The sequence below is a fragment of the Anoplopoma fimbria genome, chromosome 4, assembly GCF_027596085.1.
Source record: "Anoplopoma fimbria isolate UVic2021 breed Golden Eagle Sablefish chromosome 4, Afim_UVic_2022, whole genome shotgun sequence".
NCBI classification, from domain to species: Eukaryota; Metazoa; Chordata; class Actinopteri; order Perciformes; family Anoplopomatidae; genus Anoplopoma; species Anoplopoma fimbria.
This window is the reverse complement of record NC_072452.1, coordinates 19013265-19030488: the sequence shown is the minus strand read 5'-3', so window position 1 is coordinate 19030488 and position 17224 is coordinate 19013265. Positions and strand designations below refer to the sequence as shown.

At 38.8% G+C, this 17224-nt stretch overlaps 1 protein-coding gene across 1 annotated transcript in view; it reads left to right on the top strand.

Moving 5' to 3' along the window:
- Window positions 1-8853, top strand: part of gfra4b (GDNF family receptor alpha 4b) — a 60932-nt gene extending 52079 nt beyond the window's left edge. Inside the window, exons 5-10 of the mRNA XM_054597129.1 lie at window positions 212-292; window positions 1781-2126; window positions 2874-2983; window positions 3768-3902; window positions 6936-7102; window positions 8710-8853. Coding sequence (XP_054453104.1) covers window positions 212-292; window positions 1781-2126; window positions 2874-2983; window positions 3768-3902; window positions 6936-7102; window positions 8710-8853 — 983 coding nt within the window. The remainder of the gene's footprint in view (window positions 1-211; window positions 293-1780; window positions 2127-2873; window positions 2984-3767; window positions 3903-6935; window positions 7103-8709) is intronic.
- The last annotated feature ends 8371 nt before the right edge of the window (window positions 8854-17224 follow it).

Below are 17224 nucleotides of genomic sequence, written 5' to 3'. Positions count from 1 at the left end.
AGAACCAAAAGTTGTTAAAATAATACAGATGACAAATGAAGAAAAAGGCAGACTTTTATCTGTGTATAAATGATCATTTAGTCGACTGGAGTCTCAAGGGGTTAAAACAAATACATAACATGAGATAATTATGGTTTCATATAGTTTGTGAATGAATTCAATGAGTTGTGATGATCCAACCTTCACACCAATGTTTCTATTATTCTTTCAGGGCTCAACCTGGTGGAGAGTTATCCCTACGAGACGGTGCATAGGGATTACGACTATGTCCGCTTGGCCTCTATTACAGCTGGCAAGTTCACTGACCTTCATTAAGTTTCACCTTATTTTATACAATTTTACCCTTTGAGGAACTTCTGTTCGAGCACGAATGCATGACTCGACTGTAATTCCCCTGGAAGCAAGCCCAAAGCACATAGAGGTCCCTTCTGTTTTTAAGGCACAGTTACACAAATATTTCATTTATCTGAACACATTTCCAGCATCCAGAATGATATTGTTGGATGGCATCCTTATTCATTTGCATGACTGTCAATGAATATTGATGCAGGCCCTTTTCTAAACAACTAACTTATAATAATAGAATATCCTCAAATCCTAAATTGTTTCTTATAGCCGTCGGCTCAAAGAAAATGCAATCTCATAGAATTAAAACATACACAAACTCTGAAAAGCATATTAAATCTTGTGGATATAAATATTACAAACCCAGTTATAAATTACAACAACATAACTAGATATGCTTTTTTTGTTTATATGTGAAAGGTTTACTTAAGGTAAACCTTTCAAGCAAGGAAAATAACATTAAGTTCGGTTAAAATAAAGGTAAGGGAACATAAATGTTTTAACGTAATTATATATATTTTTGTTCATGGCTATAACTTGCACTACAGGATTTCTTTGCATATGCAAGCTATATATCCATCTACCAATCTGACCAGAACCCCCATCAATGTTACAAAACTATAAACACACTGCAGAAAATAAACTGATGACTCATTCCTGAAGCTCAAACAGGTCAGCCTGTTGCTCATTTCCCAGGCATTATGGATACAAAAGGTCCATTCAGAAGTTGCCACACGGAGGACCAGGGTTCACTCTCCCACCAAACATGACTATTCATAAATTCAGGCCTGCTTTATTCACTGCAGCAATAAAAGGACAGGAAGTTGTCTTGATGTTCTCGTTTGCAGGTCACATAGCACTAGCTTGACTCAAGTTACATATGTCAACGGATCTGATTTTCAAGATACAGACATCACTCAGCAGAATACCACAATGCAGTCTGTACTTCTGAAAATTGTCAAATAGTAGGATAACAGTTGACGTAGGCAGCCATCATGATATGTTTGATCAGTAGGGTGTAGTGACGTGGCCCTGGTTCTGTGCTAGCATTAGAATAATGCAAAGAAGCCCACTGGGTCATACTTGTGTCCTTATTTTCATTTTCTAGAAGTCAGTCTCTTTTTCAAAGCATAGAAATAGAAACCACACTCCTCTCCTAATAATCAATTTATTGTTCTGTTCCTGAGGAAATGAGCCTCCTTTGTTTATTCAGAGACACTTCCACTTTGAAGCTGATCTTTAATTCCAAGATACCGATCTCAACACTTAACCTCTAACAAAACAAGAAACATCTCAGCATGTTGAATTAATAAACTGAGTACATACCACAGGTCACTTAAGCGCTTAATCACATAAACAGAAAAGCTTTTTTGCTCTGTCTGTATTATTTCCCACTGATATCCACGCTCGTCTTTGACCTTACTTCTATCCACAGACTCAGATGTTGGCATGACAACTGTGAATCGCTGCCTGGATGCGGCCAAGGCTTGCAACGTGGACGACTTGTGCCAGAAGCTCCGCACAGAATATGTCTCAGCTTGCATCAAACCCACAGCCAAGTCCGGCCTGTGCAACCGGCCCAAATGCAATAAGGCTCTGCGCAGGTTCTTTGACCGCGTCCCCGCCGACTACACGCACGAACTGCTCTTCTGCCCGTGTACGGACAAAGCATGCGCGGAGCGTCGAAGGCAGACCATTGTACCCAGTTGCTCTTATGAAAGCGCGGAAAAACCCAACTGCATTACACAGATGAGGATCTGCAACGCCGACTATGTGTGCAGGTTAGAAAGAACACTTTTAATTGGCTCCCATTTGTTTCAAACGCAGTCTTTATCTCATGTCTATAAACGATATTAAAGTTATTTCTCATTTAGCAATTTAGTCTCTTATGTGTACGATAACATATTGCTGCAATATAATAATAATCCCCAGTTTTGTTGGCCTTAATTAACTAATTACTTTCTCAAAGTATCCCAAATCAGCAAAGCCAATGTTTAACTACTCCCAGTGTATATAAGTACTCCATGGATATAGGTATTAAATATACGCACCATACATATTTGGACTAGTGCTGTTTTTGAAACCAAATAAACAGCCAACCAATCAACAAAACGGCCCACTGTTTTACCCTAAAGCTTTCTACCACCATTGGTTAGAACCCCCCAGAGAGCCTCTTGGAATAACACATTAAATATTTAGCACAGATAAAGAGCCAGATGGATCAGAGTTATCGCTCATTGCTATCTCTGGTCATGGCCATTATTTTTCACAGCCCCATTACACTCAGAGGGCTTTACTAACGATCCCAGGTCTGGTGGATGAAATATATTACTCTTTCTATCACTTTCACATTACAGTCCAATGCTTTCAGTCTTCGCCACGTCCAACAATATTTCTTAATGTCAGAGGGGGCAAAAGTTAGAGCAGAAATAATGTATATTAAAAAAAAGGAACCAGCAAACTTTCTTTGATATAACAATAGAGGGAGGGTTCATGTTGTTGCTAACTAGTGCCGTTTGCTTTTCTAGGTCTCGCATGGCACAGTTCCAGTATGACTGCGAACCCTCCGAAACGTCTGCCAATGGCTGCAAGCAAGGGAACTATGGAGCCTGTCTCCTCGCCTACACAGGGCTCATAGGTAGGTGTACACCTGAGAGATGATGCACAGAGCGGAAACACTTATAAAGTAAAGGGAAAAATGAAATGAACAGATGGAAAAAGAAAGAGATTTAAAAGGAAGTTATGCACCATATGCTGTGTTGGAGAAGGAAAGGGACAAACTGTGCAGCACCAAAGAGGCAGGAATGAGTGAAAGCTGGCTAGAGTGACTGGGAGGATACAATTAAACTTCTAATTCTAAACCACAAGACAAAAGTTCAACAGCATTAAGATAAAGGAGCATAAAAATAAATCTCACAACACAGAGGCTCTTTACACAATGTGAGGTGTGTTTTATAATGGTCCGTAAAAGAAAAAAGAACATCCACTTATTTTCCTCACTCTGGAGAGAGAAGCTAACCTAATGCATTTCAAGAACCTCAAATGGTGCCCCTCAGCACAAACACAAACTTGGCATTTTCATTCCTGTGTTGTATTTATTAAAGCACTTGAAATCCCACCTCCACTGTGTCGAAGGGGAAAAAACAGCCACAGAAAAAGAAATCTCAACACCAGAGATCATGACTGTGACCTAAAAAAAGAGAAAACTGGAGTACATTCACCAGACTCTCTCTATTGTATCAGACGAGTCAGTGCCAGTCCAATAGAACAGCATTAGAATAGTATTAACCCTGTGCATCAGGTCAGTATAGGCAATACAGGTTCCATTAGTGTCAGATAATAGAGCATTACGGTGCAACAACTCCAAAGGAGAATGAATATTTAATACTGATTGAGGCCTGGTGCGCTCTCTCTCTCTGCAGGAAGCACAATAACTCCAAACTATGTCGACAACTCAACGTCCAGTGTGGCTCCGTGGTGCTCCTGCTCGGCCAGCGGGAGCCGGAGAGAAGACTGTGATCATTTCCTGGGATTCTTCAATGACAACATCTGTCTCCGTGAGTGTACTGGAACGTACCAACACAGGTTTTTGGGGTAGGGGTTGTGTTTGTTTAGGGGTATTGGAGGTAAATATGTGACTGCTATTTTAGTGTCCTGATTATCAGTTCAGGGGAAAAAGCTGTTATGTTTCAGTTACTGACCATTCAAAAAAGTCTCGACAGGAAAACTAGATCATCAGCATTGAGATACCAAATATTTCAAATTGTACTGTAAAATACAGTTTTTATTCAGCTCCAAGGACACAAACTGCATCATGAGATTCCTGCCATTTATACGTTTGTCTAAAGTCAGAATTGCATTTATATAGTATTTTACAGTCTATTCAGATCACAAATGTTATCACACTATCACACAGTTATATTTTACAATTCAGTATTTAATTACAACTTGCATGTGTGTCATCCTAGTTGTCAGTTACCTTTGAATCGCATGAATGACCTAACGACATACACATACTGCATCATGTTTCAGTTTGTTTGGGGCCAAAGCCCATGCACAGGGGAAAAAAGAGTGGACGCACCTATTTATCTCACGAGTACTGCTACTTTGCGATTAAAAAAAATGATTTGTTTTGAAATTTAGCAAAAGGAAAGCTGATTAATGTTAGCTCTTAGCAGCCGATGGGCTGCACAGTCTTCCTTGGCTGACAGAACAGTAGTTGCAATGAGTTGTGATGATTCGTTCAAGCTTTATTTAGTAAAAAATTGTTCTGGGCCGAGGTAAATTATAACCTTATCGTGAAGTGTTCAAATGTAATCTTGCAAAATTTAAGTTGAATGAACTTGAATAAATACAGTTGTTTGAAGGATATGTTTTCACAGCAATATAATAAAGATATTAGAGGGAGTTATGACCCGTTTAACTTCTTAACATTAGCTCTAAGCAGCTCATAATACATAATTAAAACAAGGAATTATTCAAACAAAGCATATATTTATATACAAATATAATCATGCATTTATTATCATCTGAAGTGTGATTTTTATGCAAATAACCCAGTTAGCCAAGCTTAGCATAAAGACTGGAATCTAATGGAAACAGCTAGACTGGCTTGATCCAAAAGTAACAAAATCCACCTACCAGAATCCCTTATACTAATTTATTAACAATATATATTTTATATGTTTAATCCATACAAAACCAAAGTGCACAATGGGATAAATTGCAGTTTAACAGGACGGTTATGTGACCATTTCTTGGCCAGGAGTTGTAATAAATGTCAAACTGTTCCTTTAAGCCCAATTTTGTGCCATTTATAGATGTTGTCCAGACTAGAAATATGAGGCATCAAGCTGCTTTTTGTGTTTAAGCCTTAGATTACATAACCTGAGATGAAAAAGTAAGCATATGGTCGCTTTCAGTATTTCAGTGTGAATACAGCAGAGCGTTGGACTATTAACAAGGATTTTAAAGAAAATCCCATCACAGTAGAGCTGAAACAAGTACTGTTCCACAAATACCTCAGGTGCTTGTTTGGATTTCTATGGTTTCACATCATTTCCCTACACAGCCAGAGTAATTTAATTATGACACGAAATACAGAAACTGTGTTCCCTAATCAGAATAATTTGCACTCATAACAACGGCAACAGGGGATAAAGTTGATATGAAAATAAAAAGTAAATAAGTTCAGTGATAGACAGGACAAAGCCGCTGGGATGCAGCGAGACAGATGTTTCCCAGCATGCTCAAACAGCAGCAGAGTGAGATGTATGTCGATTTAACAGCATGCCCTCTATCTCACTCTCTCTTAGTGTGTCTCGCTGTTTCTCCCCGTTTACTCACTCACTTTATCTTCTCTTGATATTAATCATTTGCTTCATGCTGTTTCCTTGGTATTTCCACCAGGGTGTTCAGTCACTTCTTAGTGAATTATAAGTTAGATGGCTCTTTGATTGTTAGTTCATTGTCTAATTATTGAATCTCCTGCTCTTTTTTTAAACAATTGAACAAAGTTAGAGAGCTAACTCGTAAAAACTTCAGAAAATGCTGATTATTGTTGACAGTAATTCCTCTGTTTTAACCCTTAACTGCGTTGGTATTGACAGCCATTCCTTCATACCTGGGGTCCTTACTGACTTATCATTAAAGCTACTAATAAACATAATATTGCTTCTAAATTGTTTAGAAGGTACTATTAATATTGACTGATGTCACTGGATGCAACGTCAGGCAAACAGCAAAGTCATAACAAATTTGGTCAGGGTTCAAAATTCACTTTTTGGTCTACCAAAAAGAAAACAGAACAAATCTTCCGGGTCTCTGGTGAAAAAGAAACAGTCTGGAGCCTTGTATACAAGACAAATAAGAAAAAAACAACAAAAAACAATCTGGCAATTGGCATAAACGTGATCAGAGAATCTCTAAAAGTTATATCCGTGTCTCAAAACTGTGACACGATCTGGACCATGAGTTTTGAGATCCGTTACAGCCCTAGTGTAAAATCAGCCTTAATCCAGTTACTCAACATGAATGTCTTGTAGTTTATTGCGTCTTCAGCCTTGTTTCCTGATGCTCATTCTCTCTTTTCCATGTCTATTATGACCTCTGCTCTGGAGTGTGAATAATTAATGGTCCCTATAATTGACCTCAGCGAGCACATATCCATCATTGACACACAATGAGTATCTTTGCTTGGTGTGTGCGGCGAGATGAATCTTTGGCCGGTCTTTCCTCGAGCGCCCGGCGCAGAAAAGATACAGAGAGAGGTCTCAGAGTTGTTTGGCCAGTGCCAACGGTCTACGAGTTAATGAGGTCGATGTGGAGAGGCAGGTGCAGTTTGGATAGGCTACTTGAAGAGAATACTGAGTATTTTCTGTTTTCTTTTTTTCCTCTCTCTCGCCTCTGCTGACCAAATCCAAACTAGCTCTGGCCCAGCAAACCCCTATCATGAAAAATGTACAGTTCAGAACCCGAGGCATCTGTCATGATTTAATTAGACATGAGTGGAACTTGTACAGAAAGAAAGATGTTGCGGAAGTTTGATGACTGTCGTTATGTTTTTTAAATTGCTATGTCAATTGTTTCAGGGAATGCCCTTATGGCGTTTGGAAGTGAATCAGACCAGCAGCCGACTGTCAGCCAGTCCAGTACTCCCAGTCCCAGCCACAGCAGCAGAGAAAACAGCAGCACCACATCTCAACCAGACACCATAGAAACTATGAAGAACATTCTGGATACAATAATACCAACACAGGTTTGCAGCTATTATTGTCTCTATGGTTGGATTTATTATGTGATGATTATATTTTTTTCAAATTACTTATGATGGACTTCTGTTTGAAGGATTTGACAATTCCAGTGTAAATTGATGTTTTTTTTCTATTTTCTTCTGTCATTTTTTCTCTGTGTTCCTAATAGTGGCACGAGCTGTTGTCTGCCATTGTGTCTTTTTTCATAATACTACTTAACCTGCTGAACTTCCAACTCACATTGGGCTATGCTGAAATTCCCATACTGCCGATATTGATTTTAATAAAATAAACGATATAGCTGGGGAGAAAGACGCATAATGTGTAGACAGTGAGCACCATCTAACACAAGGGCAGGCTGAGATCAACCAATAAGTTTAACCTACTGGTAGTAGCTGCCCTCGTACAGTCTCACCACATTTGACTGTCACGTTTATATTTTGCTGCCTTTGCAAAAGCCCCGTTGATTGAGGGTCCACAGCTCACCGCGGTGGAGTTTTGATCTGGCTGCAGTTTGTGGATGAGTCGGTAGCAGACTTCTTAGCCCAAAAGTCAAAATTTATTGAAAAAAGATACATGTTATCATTTCCATATTCATAACATATCTTTATCAAACAAAATATTCTGTCTTCAATCCATGTTTGCTGGCGTTTAGCCTTTAATAACAACATTTTCATGCAAGCACCTATATTAACCTTAGCCTCACTAAGATTTGCACGTCCAATACACAAATACATTAGGGCTGGTCGATAATATAACGTGATAATTTAGCTGCTTTCAATGGGATCATATTGTGACAAATCATATATCAAGATATCATCATACATGATTACGTTGTCTAAATTGATAATAACAAGCACAATATAACTTGAATTTCTCCAAAAATCTGAAATGAATAGGAATTCTGCATTTGGGAATACCCACGTGTAGTCAAAGCAAACTATGGTCTTACTCTGATTACTCTAGATTTGTGTGTATTCATGAAAACATAATCAGTGCAGAGCTGGAAGTACTACTTCTCTACAAGTTCCACTTAAGAAGGTTATGTTTGCTTTGCAAAATAAAATAAAAAATTCAGTACTTTTCATTTGACAAGTATTAAATTCACAGAGTATACAATAGGTAATGTATTTATTGAATTACCATAAAACATGCTATATCGTGATATATATATATATCAGTCTCGATATATGAATGACCTAAATCAGGATAAAAGATGTTGGTCAAATCGCCCAGCCCTTGTACACATTCATAGGAACAGTGAGGTTCATCCTTGGCACTTTAACGACCACCTATGTACAGCAGGCAATGATTCTTCAAGGTCCAATGTGTATAGCCATGTTTCTCGGCCAAGACGTGGCAAGAGTTTATGACTATGTTCGTCTAATCTTACACAGAGACCATCTCATAAAACACAAACATTGTGTAGTCAGACTGTTACCTTTGCCCTGTTTTTAATCCTGACCTTCAGCACTGAAATTAACCCTGACACAAATTATCCCCCGCCTGCTTTTCCACAGTGAGTTATGATAATAACCCACTTTAATATTAGCAGATGATCGAGATTGGACTATCCAAAAAACTAAAATGATCTCCTTTCTCTCCCTGCCAGGCCCTGGGAAATGAACTACTAGTGGGCCAGTCCACCCTTTCATCCAACAGCCTCTCAAACTCTGCTTCACCTCCCAGCTTATTGCTTCAAGCTGCCTTCAGCCTTCTGTTGTTGCTCCTTCATCTGCTCAACAATGGACACTAAAGACTGCAGGGGAGCGTGCTGAAGACCTTCCTAGTACCAAGCAGATGGGAGGACCAGTCGGTTCGGAAGGGAAAAAAAATGGACCGTGCGGCGTTACTGCTCCAACTAAACATGTACAGCGATTCTGTTTCTCTATTTTTGTGTCTAAGTGGTCCAGTTCCCCCTGCCAGTGTTTCTCACTCAGACTGTGGGAGACCTCTGCAGACCGAGGCCAGTCTGTACATTTGTACATTGTTGTTGCGATCAAATCAAGTCGAAATGAAGTCAGAGTGTCGCTTTTGTGGAATAACGCAGCTCTCAGCTATCCAACTGTATCCATTTTCAAGAGTTATTATGAAAATATACTGCAGATATGTATGATACAAATACATGAAGTATTTCAGTACCCTTGGAGATTTGTAATGTCAACAGAAGCTCTTATTTGAATTAGTGTAAGGTAAATTGGTTGGGGTAAACAAGTGAAGTGTGTGTCTTCTCTGTTCTCTGCACAAAAGAAATGATAGGAAAGCTTTTGGAGTATATGGGGCTATGTTACCGATCTGTTGAAGTGACTGAAAGAGAAACATTATTTCTGATAAATACAGGAATTGTGGAGAGACAGACAGACTGAATAGAGCTCCTTTTGCTCAGACATCAAGGACATATACTATGGTTCTTACATGTCCAGCAGCACTGTCTAGAAACCATGTGGCAAACGGAGTACACAAGATAAACCTTAACATGAATCGTCCTCTCCATCAAGACTGCTGCCCTTTATCAAACTATCCCACACCACTTCATCTTTTATTGCTAAAGCCACAGTAGGCGTTCATAGAAGTAGTTCTGGATCTCCATCAGCAAAGACAAGCTCTCGGACTAGAAAAAAGGACATAATCAGAAAAGCAGAAACTTTCTTACCTGTAGCTGCTGTACTATGTGTTTGTGAGCGTAATACCCTTTTATTTCTCACTGTGTCCGTGAACATTGCTGTGGGGCTCTGACTGTTGTGTACCAGAGAGGGAAGTGAATGATTTGACTTATTGAGCGACGCCAACTCCAGTACAGAGCTCATTGGAAATTAGACAGTTATGAATGACTCCGTATTTTTCTGTTGTGGGAACGTGCCAGTGATTTCTGAACAGGACCAGAGGTGCTGCAAATAAAAGTTCTCAAATCATTATGTTTACACGTTTAGCATCATTCAACCTTTTTTCTTAAATGCCAAATGCTTTGTTTGGTGCGGCTGAAGTACGTTGTGTGAAGGGACAGAAGCAATTCAACCTAAACTAACACTCATAATACTTCCACAGTACTCTGTAGTCATTATTTGAAATGAGAATATAACTGGATTTACAGCATAATCCAGTTATTTATGACTGAAGATCTTCTCTCAAACTGATCCGTCACACTAAAAGTTTATCAGCCGCTTCCCTTCAAAACTACTGAACTTGTATCCTGCTTTTTTGGACCTCAAATCAAGTTGCTTAAGGCCAATAGAATCTAAATTCAACCCTTAGAGCCTTACAGCGGAATCATTATGAGCATTACTTACTCTGCAGAAAAGACAGTAGGGGCGGCAAAAACTAAACTGGAATTATTGGAGTGGCACCAAGACTGTGCAAGAAAGAGTTGTCAGTTTCACTTGTTTCTGCTTACACTCAGAAGGAAAAGTGATGACTTTAAGTGGCTAATTTCTGCTGACAATCACCCTTAACCCTCCACTGTTTACATTTTGCCTTTTGTTTGCTGGAAACAAACAACTAACAGGTACTCGAGTCCAGATAAGTGGATCCTGATTGTAGCACAGGATGAAGTAATTATCTTCTTGTTAGTGTTGTTAAATGTGAGGTAGAAACTAACAGTGCTGTCATGGATCATGACTCTGTGTCAGATGAGGAAAAGAAAAAAATACTGCAAGCGAGCAAATGAAACATTATAAAAATGACAGTTGAAATACAAACTAACAAAAAAGACGCAAAATGCTTAAAGGACAAGTGAAAATGCTAACTTTTCACAGCATTCCCTTACAGGTTTGATTAAATGTACTTTAAAGAGCGGTTTCATATACAAAATAAAAGCAGTGTGTTGAGCTAAATGCTAAAGTCAGCATGCTAACACGTCGCATGACACTCATATCAGCAAGAGCGGTCACTTTCAAAATAAGAGCAGGAAATAAGAGTAATGCATTTTCATTTTGGGTGTGCAGCGTTAGTTCACTATCATCTCTTATCCGGGATGACCCATGATACAATTTGCCAAACTGGAGGTTTGATCCCCCTGAAATCTTGTCCCTCAAATTATAACCAAAGATTTTAAAAATCCTGCAAAGAAAACTTTATGGAACTGATTAAATATACAAACAAGAAGGAATTTGAATTTAAGAAACAACTATTTAATTCAGAATTTTTCCTAACCTTGGGTATAACATGCGCATTTTAGTAAACACTAAATACATTCAATACTTACATTTAGCAACTTGACAAGTACATTTAATAAAAATACTGAAAATGTCAAAACACAATCCGACCAGCGTTACCATTTTTTTAAGTCATGACTAAACCATTTGTGTGTAATCAAATACAGTTTTCAGAAGAAAAAATAAATAAATTATTTCAGGTATGTTAGGTAGGTTATGAGTTGATAATAAGACTTCTAGAAAAACATCCAGAATAGAGCTGAGTGTATTTCCAAACATTAAAGAGATATTGCACACTTAAACTAAACGCTACGACTCTACTATGATGAAAAGATACAATGCAGGTTAATATTGACATTTCTTACCAAATTTATGAAAAATCTGCTGCTTCATCTGCAAGAAATGTTCCACACTCTGGCCAGGAGGTGACCCTGAGAAACTCCTGCCTCACACATCCACGCCCCCACCCTCCACTTAAGTGAAGCTTTTTCAGTACCAATGTAGCCATATATACATGTATATATCTTAATCTGACACACCCACCATAAACTTCACCACTCACTGGGTATTTCATGGTTGGATGCTAGTATGACATGATATTGCAAGGTGTAGGTAGTCAAATATTTATGCTGAGCTCCAGGGGTCTGTTTTAGATTTAATATGATTTAGTGTTTAGGTTCATCCATGACCTTGTTTGAAGTAAAACAACTGATGTAGCTTTGACGCAAAGATGGCTCACCGCTTATTTAGGTCATCAGCACTAAATGGAGGAACTGGCTGGCCAGGTAAGATATCATGACACACACAAAAAAAAAAAATATGCTGTTCATGCTTCTTCTTTTGCTTCGTTTCTTTCTAATATGCCTTTGTATTTCTCTATAAATTTAATATGTCATGGACTATGGCTGGGATTTATCCACCCCCATCACCTTTGCCCTTCCATTCACTGTTTCTACCTAATAATGGCTTTGAATGCAACACCGATCAATAGCAACTATCAAATGTTGCTCTAGGGTGTTGCCATTTACCACTGGATCATTTTACCAACAACATATCAACAAACTTTCACAACTCATATTTTCAAACACCATGCAGCTCCTCGTTTTTTTGCATCTCTTGTGTTTGCATAGAATAATTGAAATTGATTCCTCCCACTAATTGCTGTAAACCCTGCATCAAAGTACAGGCAGGGCTCGTGACATGTGTCAACTTAATTGTCTCACTGCTTTCCTCTCAAACATAATGACTTGTTAGTAGCAGCAACATGATTTCATTCCCAATGGAAAGCGTGATTAAAACTCACTGCAAACCCAAACAAAAGCTATTCAATGTTGCCTCTTAGAATAAGACAAAATGTACTAGAGAAATGAGTAATGGTGATTATTAAATAGCAGAGCAACAGGAGGTTTTGAACTGCTCACTCCAAGTGTTCTGCTGAAGCGAAACAATTGGATGTTACTGTGACATCTCTTATTAGAACGTCAATTTTAATTGTTTTTTATGTGGAGGACTGTGACATTTTCCATGAAAAAATTAAATACAGCATGTTTTTAGACCTTTATTCTACTCTAAGCTAATCATTTTTCAATAATATAAACAAACAAATCATGCATTAGATTATAACATTTAAAAAATAATAATCATGTCAAATTGTATCTACATATTTTGCCTCTGTTTTGGAGGCTGTAATCCCCAGACAGGGGCTCCTGTACTCAGTATGGTTTTTAATCAGTGTATCTCAGTAGTAATGATTTATTATAATAAAAATACTGTGATAGGCATCACTGTGTTTCCCCTGTCAGATTCCACTGCTGTCCGGCCCTCACAACGAGGCAAATCTAATGCAAAGTCATTATTACTCTACAGTGTGACATTTATAATCCAAAATGGATATCTTGGTTTAAATTTAGTAGTAGAAATGGTGCTCTGGATGTTTTGTTTAAAGGAGACTTCTCTTGGGGAAAATATTTAATCATGACTAGAGATTTTACCTGCGATAACCATAAAACCCCCTCGCAATCTTCTCCTAGCTCAATTCATAGTTTGTAGAAGTGTCTCCATGAGTTGAAAAACAGCATTGCATATTTTGTTGCAGAGTACACTCCTCCAGATGTACGAGTAGGTTCACGTTTGTCTGCTCACATCTGTATCTGTATGCAAGCCTGTGTGTTCATGCGTATGCGTGTGAAGCATGTAGGCGTATATATGCAGACATCTGTTTGTGTCTGTAATCTGTGTGTCCATGCATATCTGTGTCTTTGTTCGTTTGCATGAATGCACATGCACAAATTTGTCTAGTAAAGGTGATTTATTAATTTTTTTGCCTTTCATCTTATTGTTTGTTTTCTGACAGGTAAAAAAAAAAGACTCTGTGTTCCTACAGTAATATACATGTACATGTTTTTTGAGCGTACAAATGGACAATTGCATGTGAGCATCTAGACTTAAATCTCACCGTGTATGAATTGTGGCTACAGTTGCCAGCAGCTGTACTGTAAAAGATGCCGTCATGTCCCCAAGCGGGAGAGTGTCAGAGTGGGAGCAGCTGGAGAGTAATGACTGCCCACTATTCACCAATCGTTCACTGGCCTTTACCCCCCGTGGACCCCGAACAGGGCCTCACGGGAGCTCTCTAGATTGGTACTTTAGTTCTCCCTGTGGAGACCATTTTCAGAGCAAATACCCCTCCCCCCAGAGGCACTTCCACAATTACGGCCACAACGCTTCATAGTGAGCTGGTTAGGCCAGCATCCAAATGTATTACGTACTAAATGTAATTCTGACAACCGGATCAATGCACACTATTCACTCAGTGTCTATTTATGTTTTGGTCACCATTAACTTATGGAGGGAAATATTTCAGACTTTAGCTCCTCGATGTTCAGGAGCAAGTTCGGTTATTGTGCCTGTTTGCATGTTTGTGCTGAGCGGATTACGTACAGTGGGTTTAGCAGAGGTTTTTTATGCCGAAAAGAGCTTCCTACGCGACTGGAAACAAGTTTGATGTGAACAATGAAACCAAGGCAGTAAAGTTGCAGACTGTAAAACCAAACAGTGAGCTGAAAGACATTCAAATGTTGGGTGATAATTATCTGGATTCATCACTACTAGCAAGACCTTTCATATTGCATGTAGTCATTTGGTCAATTGAAAAGCAAAATTTGATCAGAGCAGCTTTATTCATGCCATAGTTGCCATTTGCAAATACTGTAGAAAGATGGAATGTTTTTCAAATTTGACATTGAACTAGAGCTGCAACTAAGAACCCATTTTATTATTTGATTAATATTCCAATTAAAAGACAAGTAGTGTGCTTCTACAAAAAAAAATTGAAAGCAAATACATTGATATTGGGGATTCAGCCATGCACTGAGAATGAAAGGGACGTTTTTGTTTAGAAGTCACTTTCTGACTAATGGCATTCAAAATTCCAAAAAGTCCATAACTATAAGTTGCATACTTTAAGTTGTATACTCCAGTGTCCCTCACAAATATGATGTCTCTGCAAATGTGTGTCCGTTGAATGATGGTAAAATTCTTTGTCAACTATTTTATTTATTTATTTATTTTTATTATTTTTTTAATAATCGATAAGTTGTTGCAGACTTACATTGCACTTTAAAAAACACTGTCACTGAACATAATTCAAGGTTCTGCAGGATTGTCCATGGACAACATAAGGATTTGGCTAGCCTTGAAATACCTCAGAAATAAAGCATCCAATGTCTGCTCCTACCTATAAGAGTGTGAACATTTGAGAATTTGCACCTTTTGATAACAGTCTGAAGTTAAGACGGAGAGTACGACTGGTTGTCAATAATATTTTGGTGGAACATAATAACATATAGACTGCAGGCATACAGTGGGTACGGAAAGTATTCAGACCCCTTTAAATTTTTCACTCTTTGTTTCATTGCAGCCATTTGCTAAAATCGAAAAAGTTAATTAATGTACACTCAGCAACCCATCTTGACAGAAAAAAACAGAAATGTAGAAATTGTTGCAAATTTATTAAAAAAGAAAAACTGAAATATCACATGGTCATAAGTATTCAGACCCTTTGCTGTGACACTCATATTTAACTCACATGCTGTCCATTTCTTCTGATCCTCCTTGAGATGGTTCTACTCCTTCATTGGAGTCCAGCTGTGTTTAATTAAACTGATTGGACTTGATTAGGAAAGGCACACACCTGTCTATATAAGACCTTACAGCTCACAGTGCATGTCAGAACAAATGAGAATCATGAGGTCGAAGGAACTGCCCAAGGAGCTCAGAGACAGAATTGTGGCAAGGCACAGATCTGGCCAAGGTTACAAAATAATTTCTGCAGCACTCAAGGTTCCTAAGAGCACAGTGGCCTCCATAATCCTTAAATGGAAGAAGTATGGGATGACCAGAACTCTTCCTAGACCTGGCCGTCCAGCCAAACTGAGCAATCGTGGGAGAAGAGCCTTGGTGAGAGAGGTAAAGAAGAACCCAAAGATCACTGTGGCTGAGCTCCAGAGATGCAGTAGGGAGATGGGAGAAAGTTCCACAAAGTCAACTATCACTGCAGCCCTCCACCAGTCGGGGCTTTATGGCAGAGTGGCCCGACGGAAGCCTCTCCTCAGTGCAAGTTTGCCAAAAAACACATGGAGGACTCCCAAACTATGAGAAATAAGATTCTCTGGTCTGATGAGACCAAGATTGAACTTTTGGCGTTAATTCTAAGCGGTATGTGTGGAGAAAACCAGGCACTGCTCATCACCTGCCCAATACAATCCCAACAGTGAAACATGGTGGTGGCAGCATCATGCTATGGGGGTGTTTTTCAGCTGCAGGGACAGGACGACTGGTTGCAATTGAAGGAAAGATGAATGCGGCCAAGTACAGAGATATCCTGGAAGAAAACCTCCTCCAGAGTGCTCAGGACCTCAGACTGGGCCGAAGGTTCACCTTCCAACAAGACAATGACCCGAAGCACACAGCTAAAATAACAAAGGAGTGGCTTCGGAACAAGTCTGTGACCATTCTTGACTGGCCCAGCCAGAGCCCTGACCTAAACCCAATTGAGCATCTCTGGAGAGACCTGAAAATGGCTGTCCACCAACGTTCACCATCCAACCTGACAGAACTGGAGAGGATCTGCAAGGAAGAATGGCAGAGGATCCCCAAATCCAGGTGTGAGAAACTTGTTGCATCATTCCCAAGAAGACTCATGGCTGTACTAGCTCAAAAGGGTGCTTCTACTCAATACTGAGCAAAGGGTCTGAATACTTATGACCATGTGATATTTCAGTTTTTAAATTTGCAAAAATTTCTACATTTCTGTTTTTTTCTGTCAAGATGGGTTGCTGAGTGTAAAAATTTCTTTTAATTTCAAAGAGTGTTTTTTTTTCTGTCAAGATGGGTTTGCTGAACATTAATGTTTCTAAAATTATGATATTTGGAAAAAAAAATCGGAAAACTTTTTCTTAGATTTTAGCAAATGGCTGCAATGAAACAAAGAGTGAAAAATTTAAAGGGGTCTGAATACTTTCCATGTACCCACTGTATGTGTGCCTGTACTGTAGACAAGCATCTCAAAATATCAGGAGGTACCTCCAGTCCTGTACAGCTTAACTTCATGGTATTTTTTTACAGTTTCTAAAATTATGATATTTGGAAACTGTAAAAAATCGGAAAACATTGAGGTACAAATAGAGGGTGTAAACTTAGAAAGGGTATATGAAAACAAATTTCTAGGGGTAATCATTGACACAAAATTTGCTGGAAACCTCATATAAAACACATACAAACCAAACTATCAAGAAGCATCTCAGTCCTGTGCAAAGCCAAGCACTGGATTCAAGGTCCACCACACACGCACAACGAAAAAGAGCTTTTGTATCAGCATCTACGGAGTTAAATTGTGGAATAAGTTAAGTGTGGAAGTACAGAAAAGCCAAAGCATAAGACAGTTCAAAAACAAATATAAAGACACACTGACCTCAC